A 12,035-nucleotide genomic window follows, 5' to 3' on the forward strand; every position below is an offset into this window, starting at 1 on the left:
GCCGGGCCGGGCCCGCAGCGGGGCCATGCGGCTGCTGCGGTGCCTGGCGAAGCGGGCGGCGCTGGCCGGCGTGCCCACCTACATCGAGCACTTCAGCAAGTTCTCGCCCTCGCCGCTCTCCATGAAGCAGTTCCTGGACTTCGGTAAATACCCGCTTCCCACCACCTCCCCCCGGGTAAATACCCCCCTGCCTTCGCCTCCTCCCCGCGGTGCGCTCGGCCGCGCTCCTGGGCCCCGCCCCCCGCAAGGAGACATTCCCCCCCTTCCCGGCTGGAAAACACCCGCCCCCGGGTGAGTAACACCCCATCCTCGGTAAATACCCGGGGCTGCGGCTGCTTTGAGCAGGTACCGCCACGCCACATCCCCACCCGGTAAATACSCGGTCAACCCCCGCTCACCACGCTCATAAATACCCAGGTTGAGGGGCTGGTTATTCGGCGCTGCCCTTGGGGAGAGACTCCCTATAAATAACCGGGTTTGCCTCGGAAACAGATTTTTTTTCCCCCAGTTGTCTCTASATAGACACCCGCTTGTGGAAAGATTTTACCCCCTTATAGCTGCCTGCGGGGAGGTACTTCTGCTGGGGAAATGCCTTCAGCTGGGTAAATACCACCCTGGGTAAATACCTGCCCTGTGGTTGTCCTGAGCGAGCACCTCTGTGCGAGGCATGGGTGCCCCCCGCTGATGCTTACCCGGGTAAATACCCCCTGGGTAATTACAACCCGGGTAATTACACCCGGTTGGGTGAATACCCACCGCCTGGAAACCTCTCTGCTGAAGCCATGGCATCTCCTGGCCCCTTGCACCCCTGCCRGGTAAATACCCCTGTGCACAGCCTCTGCCATACTCACCCGGGTGAGTATTCCCCTCCTGACTGCGCTGTCCAGGAGAGACATCCCTTACAGGTGGGTAAATACCCAGCCCAGGGTTTCTCCCCAGCCCTGGTGATGCCCGCCAGGAAATACCCCGGGTAAATACCCGGAGGAGGCAGGAGATCCGTGGGGCTCTGGCCGCCCCTCGCCGGGGTCTGCAGCTGCTTCCCGCGCGGCCCCCGCTCCTGCCGGCTGCTCTAAGGTCACCGCTATATTTACCCGCGTCCCCCGGGCGCTGTCACCCGCAGCTGTGCCCGGGCACGGGGGCTGCGGCTCCCGGCTCCGGGCGGGAACGGGGGGTCCCRCTGCCTGGTGCCCCCCGCACTGAGGGTGCCCGGGCACTTCCAGCCTCTTCTCCCAGTTTGGGCTCAATGGGGCTGATTGGGCTGCACCTTGGGGGCTCTGCTGTGTCCCCCACTGTCCCCTGCCCTGGGTCCCTGCTTAGCTGAGCACAGGGACCTGCCCTCCCCGTGCCCCCCGTTCCTGCTCGCACCCGCTGGCACCGGGACCGAGCTGTCCCCACGTCACCCTGCGAACCCTCCGTGGTCCCCGTGGACCGAGCTGTCCCCACGTCACCCCACGGACCCTCTGCTGTCCCCATGGACCGAGCTGTCCCCACGTCACCCTGCGAACCCTCCGTGGTCCCCGTGGACCGAGCTGTCCCCACGTCACCCTGCGAACCCTCCGTGGTCCCCGTGGACCGAGCTGTCCCCACGTCACCCCACGGACCCTCCGCTGTCCCCGTGGCCACGCAGTGTGACACACGCATGTCCCCGCAGGCTCCAGCAACGCCTGTGAGAAGACGTCCTTCGCCTTCCTGCGCCAGGAGCTGCCCGTCCGCCTCTCCAACATCATGAAGGAGATCAACCTGCTGCCCGACCGCGTGCTGCGCACCCCCTCCGTGCAGCTGGTGCAGAGCTGGTGAGCGCCCATGGGTGCCGTCCCCCCCGCAGCGCCCGCCGGTGCTACCTGCCCACCTTCCGTCATCATCATCATCATCGTCACTGCTCCTGGGGGGCCCAGCGCTGGCACCCATAGGTGCCACTGTAGATCCACCAACTTGGAGAGACGCGCCACTGCCACTATGGGTCCTGCCACGGCCACCTGTGGGGACCCAGCTGCCATTGCTGGTGCCACCTCCGCAGGTGCCACCGCTGTCACCTGCGTGGGTCCTGCTGTCACTGCAGGTGCCACTGCTGCTACGGCAGGTGCCACCGCTGTCACCTGCATGGGTCCCGGTGCCACCGCGGCTGCTGAGTCTCCTCCCGGGACATCCAGGAGCATTTGGACCTCCTGGGGCGGGGGGCCATGGRGAAGGACCAGGCTGGGACAGTGCCACAGGGCGGGTGTCTCACTGTGACACCAGGAGCTGGACAGGGTGTCCCCAGCCCCGTGGGGGGGGGTCCGGGCTCCGGATGTCCCTTTAAGGGCTGTGTCCCCTGCCAGCTGGCGGCAGCTTGAACCTTATCCCAGTGCGGCCACGTGACGAGTTGTTTGTGCAGCAGCGTTTGCAGCCGCTGCCAGGCGGGACACGGACAGACCCCCCCCTCCCGGAGCCCCTCGGGGCTGGCAGCGCTTGGGGGGGGTCCCCAAATGTCCCCCCCTTGAGCCGCCCCTAGACCCATCAGTGGGGCTGTGCCCCCCGGCTGCTCCCATCCCTGTGTCCTTGCTGGGGGAGGCACTGGGGTGACCTTGGGGGGTCCTGCAAGCTCAGGGTGGGGTGCTGCAGTTTGTGGGGTGCCGAGCCCCCTCTCCCTGCATGGGGCAGCGCCTTGGGGGGCACCCTGCGCCCTGCGGTGCCYGGGGTGCCCTGTGTCTTGGGCAGGGGGTCCCGGGCAGGGGGTGACCGGCTCCTTCCGCAGGTACGTCCAGAGCCTGCTGGACATCATGGAATTCCTCGACAGGGACCCCGAGGACCAGGCCACCCTGGGACAGTAAGTTGGGGGAGGCAGCGTCCTGGCGACGTCCCTGGGGTGGCACCTCCTCGYGGGCTGGCCCCGGTGAGCGCTGCCCTTGTCCCCATGTCCTGGCGTGTTGCACCGCGGTTCGGAGCCAGCCTGCCCCTTTGGGTGGGCAAAGGGGGTCCCCGAGCATCCAGCGGAATCCGTCCCGGGTTTTCCCTGTTCCAGCCCATGGGGAAACCCGGCCTGGATTCCGGGCTCCTGCCCGGACTGGGTGCCCGGGCTTGCCCCCTCAGCTCCCCTTGCTGGGCAGGTTCACGGACGCGCTGGTCACCATCCGCAACCGGCACAACGACGTGGTGCCCACCATGGCGCAGGGCGTCATCGAGTACAAGGAGGCCTACGGGGACGACCCCGTGTCCAACCAGAACATCCAGTACTTCCTGGACCGCTTCTACCTGAGCCGCATCTCCATCCGCATGCTCCTCAACCAGCACAGTGAGCCCCGCATCCCCCAAATCCCCCGCACCCAGGGGTGTCCCCAGGGGCCTCCCCGCCGCCCCCGGGGTCCCTGCAGCCCCTGGGCGCCCCTCGAGCATCCGCCTTGCCCGGACATCCCGAGATGCTCCCGCCCTTGTCCCCCGTGTCCCCGTGGGGAGGGGATGGTGAAGCCCAATGGTGGGGGGGGGGCTGCAGAGCTGGGGTCTCCCCGCGTCTCTCCCCGCAGCTCTGCTCTTCGACGGCAGCACCAACCCYGCGCACCCCAAGCACATCGGCAGCATCGACCCGCACTGCGGCGTGGCCGACGTCGTGAGAGGTGTGCGGGGCGCCACGGGAGTCCCCGCTATGGGAGGGGGTCCTTAATCTTTTCCTTTGGGTCTTCCCGGTTGGGAGCGGCCGGTGTCATGAGTTGGGCGGGTCTCAGCCCATCCTGAGCTCCCTTGGGGCTTGAGGTTGCTCCGGAGGAAGCCRGGAATTCCGTGGGTCTCCAGAAGGGCAGGAAATCTGGGGGTCTGCGGGCAAGGAGGGCCCCAAATCCACCTCCGTGCTGGGGAGGGGGCCGGTTGACCCCTCTGCTTTCCCCCCCGCAGACGCCTACAACATGGCCAAGCTGCTGTGTGACAAGTACTACATGGCCTCGCCGGAGCTGCAGATCGAGGAGGTGAACGGTGAGGCCCGGCCGCGGTGCCGGGGGGCTCGGGGGGCTCCCCGGGRCGCTGACGGCCGCTCTGCCCCGCGCAGCCAACCACCCCGAGCAGCCCATCAGCATCGTCTACGTGCCCTCGCACCTCTACCACATGCTCTTCGAGCTGTTCAAGGTGAGCCCCTGCGCGGCGCTGCCCGAGGGTGGCACAATGTGGCCGGCGGGGGGAACATGGGGACCCCCTGATGACCGCCCGGGGCCCCCCCAGAACGCCATGCGAGCCACGGTGGAGAGCCACGAGAGCAGCCCGCGGCTGCCGGCCATCAAGGTGATGGTGGCCCTGGGCCAGGAAGACCTCTCCATCAAGGTGCGTGGGGACCCCCGCGGGGTGCCGCGGTGTGTTGAGGCGGGGGGGAGCTCTGGAGGGGCCCAGGAGCCCCCCGCTTTTGTGGAGCTCTGCTGCCCTCCGGCCTCTTTCAGATGAGYGACCGGGGCATGGGTGTCCCCCTGCGCAAAATCGACCGGCTCTTCAGCTACCTGTACTCCACTGCRCCCACCCCGCAGCCGGGCACGGGGGGCGCCCCCCTGGTAGGTGCCGGAGGGTCCCCACGGCCTACGGGGGGCTGCTGGGGGGGAACCAGGGGCACCTAGGGGTGCTGGGGCTTGGCCTGGGGGTGGTGGCAGGTGGCACGGTGACATTAGGACCCCTGCAGGTGGCATGGTGGCATCAGGACCCCCTGGAGATAGCGTGGTGACATTAGGACCCCCTGGGTGTCATGGTGGTGGCATGGTGACATTAGGACCCTTGGAGGTGGCATGGTGACATTAGGACCCCCTGGGTGTCATGGTGGTGGCATGGTGACATTGGGACCCCCGGAGGTGGCGTGGTGACATTAGGACCCCCGGAGGTGGCATGCCAACGCCAAGGGGTGCCACAGAGATGTTTGGGGGGTCTCACAATGTCCTTGGGAATGGCACAGTGGCATGGAGGGGATGCCTGGAGGCGCYGCGTTGTCTCCTGGGGCTGCTTGGGCCGACGTGGTGGCATCCGGGGACATGGTGGGTACATCYGCGGGGGCCGGGCACAGACCTGAGAGACCCCTAAGGTCCTTGTGCCCCCCGCCCCGGCAGGCTGGCTTCGGCTACGGCTTGCCCATCTCCCGCCTCTACGCCAAGTATTTCCAGGGCGACCTGCAGCTCTACTCCATGGAGGGCTTCGGCACCGACGCCGTCATCTACCTGAAGGTGCCTCTTGCCCCATCCCCTTCCCTCTGCCCACGGGACCCCTCGGGGGGCCGCGGGMCCCTCCCCAACCATCTGCCATCCCCCCCTTGCCCAGGCGCTGTCCACGGACTCGGTGGAGCGGCTGCCCGTCTACAACAAGTCGGCGTGGCGGCACTACCAGGCGAGCCAGGAGGCGGGCGACTGGTGCGTGCCCAGCACGGAGCCCAAGAACACGTCCACCTACCGCGTGCCCTAGGCTGMGCTTTGCCCCCGGGGCGCTGGAGCCGCCCCCGCGCCAGGGGGTGGGCTGGGGGGGTGCCGCATGTACCCCCCCCATGCACCCCCCGACCGTGGGCTGTGTGTTTTAGGCGGGCATGGTTTTAGTAGCCCGGGTTTGGCTGCATCTCGGGTGGCTTTTTTGGGGCTCGCCGGGCTGTGTGTGGARCGCGGGGTGCTGGGGGGGAGCCTGGCGGGGGTCCCTCAGCCCCCCCAGCTTTGGTGGCACTTTGGTACGTGGCAGGTGCCCTATGGGTGCGCCTGGTTCCCCCGGGACGCCCTCCTGCCCCCCCGCCAAGACCCCCATGGCGGGGGGTGACCCCTGGGCACCCAGGGGTGGGGGGCAGGCGCTGGCCCTTCCCAGCATTGCCCACAGCACCTCCCTGCCCCGGCGGCCCCGCTGGGGCGAGGGGACAAGGACAGCGCCCCCCAGTCCCCCCCAGCCCCCTGCTCGTCCCCCTCTTGCACTATGAGCTGCACTTACCGGGGGGGCCGCGGCCAGGCTCCCCGCAGCACGATGGGACCTGCCCGGGCATCGCGCCCCCCCGTCCCCTCCCAGTGCTGTCACTAAAGTGGATGTTGACTGAGCTCCTCCTGTGCCTTTTTGGGGCCCCAAGACCCCCCACGCGCCGTCCTGGTCCCCGAATGGGGAGGTGGCTCCTGGGGGGAATGTCCCATCCCGGGGCGCTGGGATCCCCGGGGTCCCATGCCAGTCACTGCTGCTCTGTGCCGCGAGGGTCACCCAGGCTTGGGAAGAGGCTGCAGCGTCCCCCCCAGCCTGGGCACCGTCACACGGTGGCGCGTGGGGACACTGGTGGCACTTGGTGGCWCATGGGGGACACTGGTGGCACAGGCTGCCCGCCCTGGCGACRGAGAGCCGGGCCGTGGCCACGTGCTGGACCCTGTCCCCGTGTTCCTGGTGCCCCTAGCCTGGCACGGAGGAGCCCCCCCATCTCCCCACGGAGGAGCCCCCCATTTCCCCATGGGGCGCACTCCATTACGCTGCTCTGCACTGTCCCTCGTTACCTTTTATTTCCTGGGTGCCCCCCCTGGCACCGTGGGCCGGGTTTATTTAGGGAATTGGGGAGGGGGGGGATCAGCATTCGCTCCATGCGCCCCGCCTCGGGTGACGGGCACTGGGGGGGGCACTGGGGGGGGCCAGGCCACGCGCTGCCCTTGGCCGATGCCACCATGGGGGTGTCAGGGACCCCCGGGCCTTGTGGGGTGCAGGAAGGGGGTTGGGGGGGGGCTGCCGTGCCGTTTGCATCCGGAAAAGGGGCCCAGGCCCCGGTCTGTGCCCGTGGCGGGGGGGTGCAGGCGGGGAGGGGGGTGGGGGGGACACGTCGCTCTGTGCTCGTCCGGGCCTGGTGGCACCGCGGTCCCTTCGCTGCGGTCGGTGGGTGCCGGTAGCGGGCCGCCCCCCCCGGGCATGCCGGGGGGCTGCAGGGGGTGCTGGGGCGCTCCGGGCCCCCCCGCTAGCTCCTGCGCTGCTCCTGGTCTCTCTTCCTCTGCTTCTCGCGCTGCTTCTCCRCCTTCTCCTGGGCCTTGCGCTCCCGCTCGGCAGCCACGCTCAGCTCCTTCAGCTTCCTCTTGAGCAGCGCCCGGTCCTGGGCGCTGCCCACGCCCAGCGCCTGCCCCACGCGGGACCCTCAGCGGGGACACGAGGGGGCCCTGCCCGGCCCCCCCCGCACCTCCCTCCCGCTGCCCCGCACCCCTTCATGTGGATCCTCTTGTTGGGGCGCCTGAACCCGCCGCCTTCAGCCCTTGGGGGCACCTAGAGCCACCCCCCATGTGCCTCCTACCCCCGTTGATGGGAGGGTTGGGATACCTGGAACCACCCTCCTGCTGCCCGGAGCTTCCTGCGGGATTGATCTGTCCTGTGGGAGCATAACCGGGTACCTAGAACCRCTCCTGCCCAGGGGGGCACCTAGAACCTCTTGCTCGGTGCCCAGGCCCCTTGGGGTAGCTAGAACCTCTTGTCCTGACCCGGAGCCCATTGGATCATCTGTAACCTCTTGCCTTGCACCCAACCCGTTGGGGTACCTAGAACCTCTTTTCCTGACCCAGAGCCCCTTGGATTATCTATAACCTCTTGCCTTGCACCCAACCTGTTGGCGTACCTAGAATCTCTTGTCCTGACCCAGAATCTCTTGGATCATCTGCAACCTCTTGCCTTGCACCCAACCTGTTGGGGTACCTAGAACCTCTTGTGCTGACCCAGAGCCCCTTGCATCATCTGTAACCTCTTGCCTTGCACCCAACCTGTTGGGGTACCTAGAACCTCTTGTGCTGACCTGGAGCCCCTTGGGTCATCTATAACCTGTTGCTTTGCACCCAACCTGTTGGGGTACCTAGAACCTCTTGCCTGGTGCCCGCTCAGTACCTAGAACCCGACGCCCCCCAGCAGAGGTGAGGGACCCCCCCATACCTTGAGCTTGGCGCCATCGAGGTGCAGGAGCCGGGGGCCATCGACGCCGTGGGCTGCGAACTCCTCCACGTACTGCTCCAGGTTGAGGCTCTCCAGCCACTGCCCGACCTGCTGGCACGTCCAGCCCGCCGCGGCGCCGGGGGGCTCGTCCAGGAACTGAGCCGGGGCGGGGGGCAGGATGAGCGGGCGGGGAGCAGAGCGGGGCCGCGGCGGGCGCGCGGTGCCGGCGCTCACCTCGTCCGAGGACTGCGACAAGGTGTGGTAGGGGTAGGAGCACTTGGGGGCCGCGCCGCCGGGCAGCCGCGGGCTGGAGCTCGGCGGCGTCGAGTCGTCGCTCAGCGTCGATTCCTGGGGAGGGAATCGGTTCGTGGGGAGCCCCCCGCACCGGAGCGCCCTGCCCGCCTGGACCCCCCTGTCCCTAGAGCTGGGGGGTCTGATACTCCCCGCTATGGCTGTCTACCCCCATAGGGCTCTGCTGCCCCGCTCCAGAGCTCTCCTGACCCATAGAATCACAGGATGGYTGAGGTTGGAAGGGACCTCTGGAGATCATCTAGTCCAACCCCCTGCTCCAGCAGGGACACCAAGAGCACAGGGCGGCATCCAGGTGGGTTTGGAGACCTCCAGAGCAGGAGCCTCCCCGTGCAGCCTGTGCCAGGGCTCTGTGACCCTCACAGTGAAGTTCCTCCTCACCTGGAGATGGAGCTGCCGGGGTGGCAGCTTGCAACAACTACAGGACTCTGGCACCCGCTCCTATAGGCACCCAGCCCTGCTGCTTCCCTAGGCTTAGTCCCATAGGTGCTCCTAATCCCAGCGGCGTCCTGACCCCCCCAGAGCTCCCCTGTCCTCTGGGGCCCGTCGGGGGCCCGTCGGGCACTGACCTGCGAGGCGGACTTGGCAGGGCTGAGCGCCTCGCRGCGGGGCGAGCCGGCGGGCGACGCGGCGCCCGGCGAGGCCGAGCCCTTGGCGCTGTCCGAGAACCAGGAGAAGGGCAGGAAGGGCGACCCCGCGGGGCGGCCAGAGCCCTCGCCCGCGTCCCTAGGGACAGAGCCACGTGGGGGTCGCGCCCCGGCCCCCCGCCCCATCCCCAGGTTGTGGTGGGCTCCGGCCGCCCCTCACCTGCCGCCCATGGACAGGCGGTTGCTCCCCTTCTCCTTCTTGCTCTTGCTGGAGGACGCCCGGCGCAGGGTCACCCTGCGGCACAGGGAGCCACCCTGGGGTGCGGGCTCTGGACCCAGGGCCACGTCCCGCTGCGGGCCGCCCGCCTGGTGCCTCCCTGTGCACCCCTCATCCGTCCATCCATCCTCCCATCCGCTGCTCCACCTCCCCATCCCTCCCTCCTGTCCCTCTCCATTCCTTCTGCTCCTCTTGTTCCCTCTTGTTCCCTCTGTTCCTCTTGATGTTCCCTCTGCCACTCACCCCAGATCCAGGAATTTCCTGCGTGTTTTCTTGTCCAGCCCCACGGTGGGGCTGGCCGGCTCGGGGGGACTCATGTCCCGGCTGTCATCTGCAGGAGAGGGGGCATCACCCRCTGCCCCCTGCCCACCGTTGGGTCCCCCTTGGGCGGCTTTGCCGGCCTCGGGGACCCCCCTCCCGGCGCGCGCRTCCACCTTCGCTGTGCCGCTGGGGCCGGGCGTCGCGGCGGGCGAAGCCGGGCGAGCTGTCGGAGCTGGGGCAGGACTTGGGCGAGGGGCTGCCCGCCAGCCCCTCCTGGGACGAGGCGTTGGTGAGGGGCCGGTAGCGGCCGCGGGGCGGCGAGGGGCCCGGCGGCTCCCCCGGCGCCCGCCGCGCGCCCTCCAAGGAGAACTCGGTGCCGCCGGAGAAGGGCGGTGGGGACGAGCGGCCGCCGGCCGCGGGGCTGCCGCTGCCCTCGCCTCCCTGGGGGGCACAGGGGGAGTTGAGGGGGTGTCAAACCTGGAGACCCCCCCCCCAGGGCCCGCCCGGCCCCACCTGTCCCCCCTTCCCTATGCCCCCCCGGTGTCCCCGTGGCGGCGRGGCCCCGCGCTCACCCTGCGCTCGGGACCCTCCTCGCCCTCGGTGGAGCTGGCGCTGTCTCGCAGGCGGGAGCGCGACGGGCGCTGCCGCCGGCCCTTGGCTAGCAGGCGGGCACGGGCCTTGTGCAGGCTGCTGTCGAGCCGCGGCGTCTCTGGAACCACAGCGGTAAAATCTGGGGGTGAAAGAGAGACCGGGGCAGAGAGAGAGAGACAGGAGGACAGGCGGACGGGAACGGCGGCGGGGACGGATGCGCGGGAGGATGAGGAGCGGGACGCGGACAAACCGAGGGGGAGGTGGGGATGGATGGATGAGGCGGGGCATGGGGAGGGATGAACACACAGATATGGAGGGAGGCGGACACAGAGGGAGGGATGGACACACGGACATGGAGGGAGGGATGAACACACGGATATGGAGGGAGGCGGACACGGAGGGAGGGATGGACACACGGACACGGAGGGAAGGCCCAGCGGAGAGGGGAGGGAAGCAGAGCGACACAGACACAGGGTGAGAGCATCAGGGCACGGAGAAGGGAGCCCGGTGGGGAGAGGACAGGGGAGCATCGGGGAGAAAGAGGGTCCCGGTGGAGGTGGACAAGGGACAGAGGAACAGAGAGAAGTGTTGAAAGAGGCGCCCGGCACCCGGCCTCGAGCGGGGCCRGGAGAGGAGCCGGCGGGGACCTYGGTCCACGTGGGGCGTCCCCGGGGACAGCGTGGCCCTGTCCCCACGGGCCGTGCGTGTCCCAGGCTGCCCCAGCGCAGGCGCTCACCGGGGTGGTCCCCATGTCCCCCAGCCCCACGCTGAGGGGTTTGTCCCTGTGTCCCCAAATCACCCGGTGCCCCGCTGGAGCCAGCCGCGGGCTCGGGGTGCTGCCGCCCGGGAGTTGGGGTGGCCCCAAGGGGACGCGCGTCACTGCGTGTCCCTGTGCATGGCTCCGTGTCCCTGTGTGTGTCCCTGTGCCCCGCCGTGTGCCCACACCCAGGCGTCTGCGTGCCCTAGACGTGTCCCCACGTGCCCTAGAGGTGTCCCCACGTCCCTCCCCAACATATCCCTTGTGTCTGAATGTCCTTCTGTGTGTCCCAGGTCCCTGCTCCCACGCGCGTGTCCCCTTGTCCCCATGTCCCTCGCAGCCCCAGTTTCCTGCTCACCTCGTCACCAGCAGGTAGGGAGGCTTGGAGGGATGGGGGACRGGGGTTGAGCCCCCACAAAGGGGGGGTCTCTTTGGTGGGAGGGGGGCACCGCTCACTGCGACTCACCAAAAACCTCGTCCACGTCCTGCAGCTTGGAGACCGACATGGTGAGACAGGGCTGCGGGGAGAGGGGGCAGTCGGGGGGGGCCCATGGGGGACAGGGACGCGCAGGGCAGGGGGCAGCACTCATTTCTATTGGGGATCAGGACTGTTGCAAAGGCCCCTTCCCCCAAATCTTCCTGTGCCCCCCCCTTATTTGGAGCTCTGGGGGCTGTCCCTGGAGCAGAGGGCACCTCTAAAGAGGGCCATAAATTGACACCCCCCCCACATAGCAGCTCCCAACACCCTCTTGAGAGGAAGGGGAAGGTGCCCCCCATGACACGGCAGGGGAGAAACCCCCGTTCCCTCCCCCAGGAAGAGGGGAGGATTTGGGAGGGGAGGTGGGGTAGGAGCAGGCGGGGGGAGGGCATCAAACAGCCCCCCCCGGAGGGGCTGGTAATAGCGGGGGGAGCCTGGGGAGGGGGTGAGAGCCGCAAATCCACCCCCCAAACACCCGCTGCCCCCCCCGAGCCCTCCAGGCCCCCAGTGCAGCTCGACGGGGCGGGGGCGCCTCGGCGGGAGGGGCCAGCGATTGATGGGGCTGCTCCGGGGCTGGAGGCTGCACCCGGGGGGCCGGAACAGGGAGGGGGTCGGGGGGGAAGATGCTCTTGTCGGGCTGGGAGGGGGCTCTACCGGGGGTGCAGCCAGGGGCCCGGGGGCTGAACCGGGGGGCTGTGCCGGGGGATGCTGTAGAGGGGGGGATACAGTGCAGGGGGGAGATGCTCTACGGGAGGGATGCTGTACCGGAGGATGCGGTACCCGGCGGGGAGGCTGTAACCAGCGGGGATGCTGTACCGGAGGGGTGTAGTAACGGGGGGGATGCTGTACTGGAGGGGTGTAGTAACGGGGGGCGGGGGAAGGGGATGCTCTACCGGGGGATGTTGTAAAGCGGGGGATGCTGTATCGGGG

General features: G+C 68.7%; 2 protein-coding genes across 2 annotated transcripts in view; one reads left to right on the forward strand and one right to left on the reverse strand.

Annotated features, from left to right (window-relative positions):
• Window positions 1-19: 19 nt before the first annotated feature.
• Window positions 20-5,452, forward strand: PDK2 (pyruvate dehydrogenase kinase 2). The gene is made up of 11 exons (XM_026041368.1): window positions 20-143; window positions 1,652-1,793; window positions 2,735-2,806; window positions 3,087-3,271; window positions 3,501-3,590; window positions 3,865-3,942; window positions 4,016-4,092; window positions 4,186-4,284; window positions 4,398-4,505; window positions 5,049-5,162; window positions 5,257-5,452. Exons 1-11 carry the CDS (start codon window positions 26-28, stop codon window positions 5,395-5,397), a joined length of 1,224 nt encoding a protein of 407 aa, XP_025897153.1. The 5' UTR covers window positions 20-25; the 3' UTR covers window positions 5,398-5,452.
• Window positions 5,453-6,892: 1,440 nt separating this feature from the next.
• Window positions 6,893-12,035, reverse strand: part of PPP1R9B (protein phosphatase 1 regulatory subunit 9B) — a gene marked incomplete at its 5' end in the record, with an annotated part of 17,133 nt that continues 11,990 nt past the window's right edge. Inside the window, 9 exons of the mRNA XM_026041404.1 lie at window positions 6,893-7,048; window positions 7,846-8,001; window positions 8,080-8,193; window positions 8,724-8,880; window positions 8,962-9,036; window positions 9,262-9,349; window positions 9,453-9,552; window positions 9,852-10,009; window positions 11,094-11,145. Coding sequence (XP_025897189.1) covers window positions 6,893-7,048; window positions 7,846-8,001; window positions 8,080-8,193; window positions 8,724-8,880; window positions 8,962-9,036; window positions 9,262-9,349; window positions 9,453-9,552; window positions 9,852-10,009; window positions 11,094-11,145 — 1,056 coding nt within the window. The remainder of the gene's footprint in view (window positions 7,049-7,845; window positions 8,002-8,079; window positions 8,194-8,723; window positions 8,881-8,961; window positions 9,037-9,261; window positions 9,350-9,452; window positions 9,553-9,851; window positions 10,010-11,093; window positions 11,146-12,035) is intronic.

This window comes from Nothoprocta perdicaria, unplaced genomic scaffold, assembly GCF_003342845.1.
Source record: "Nothoprocta perdicaria isolate Ctin4 unplaced genomic scaffold, notPer1 scaffold_283, whole genome shotgun sequence".
NCBI classification, from domain to species: domain Eukaryota; kingdom Metazoa; phylum Chordata; class Aves; order Tinamiformes; family Tinamidae; genus Nothoprocta; species Nothoprocta perdicaria.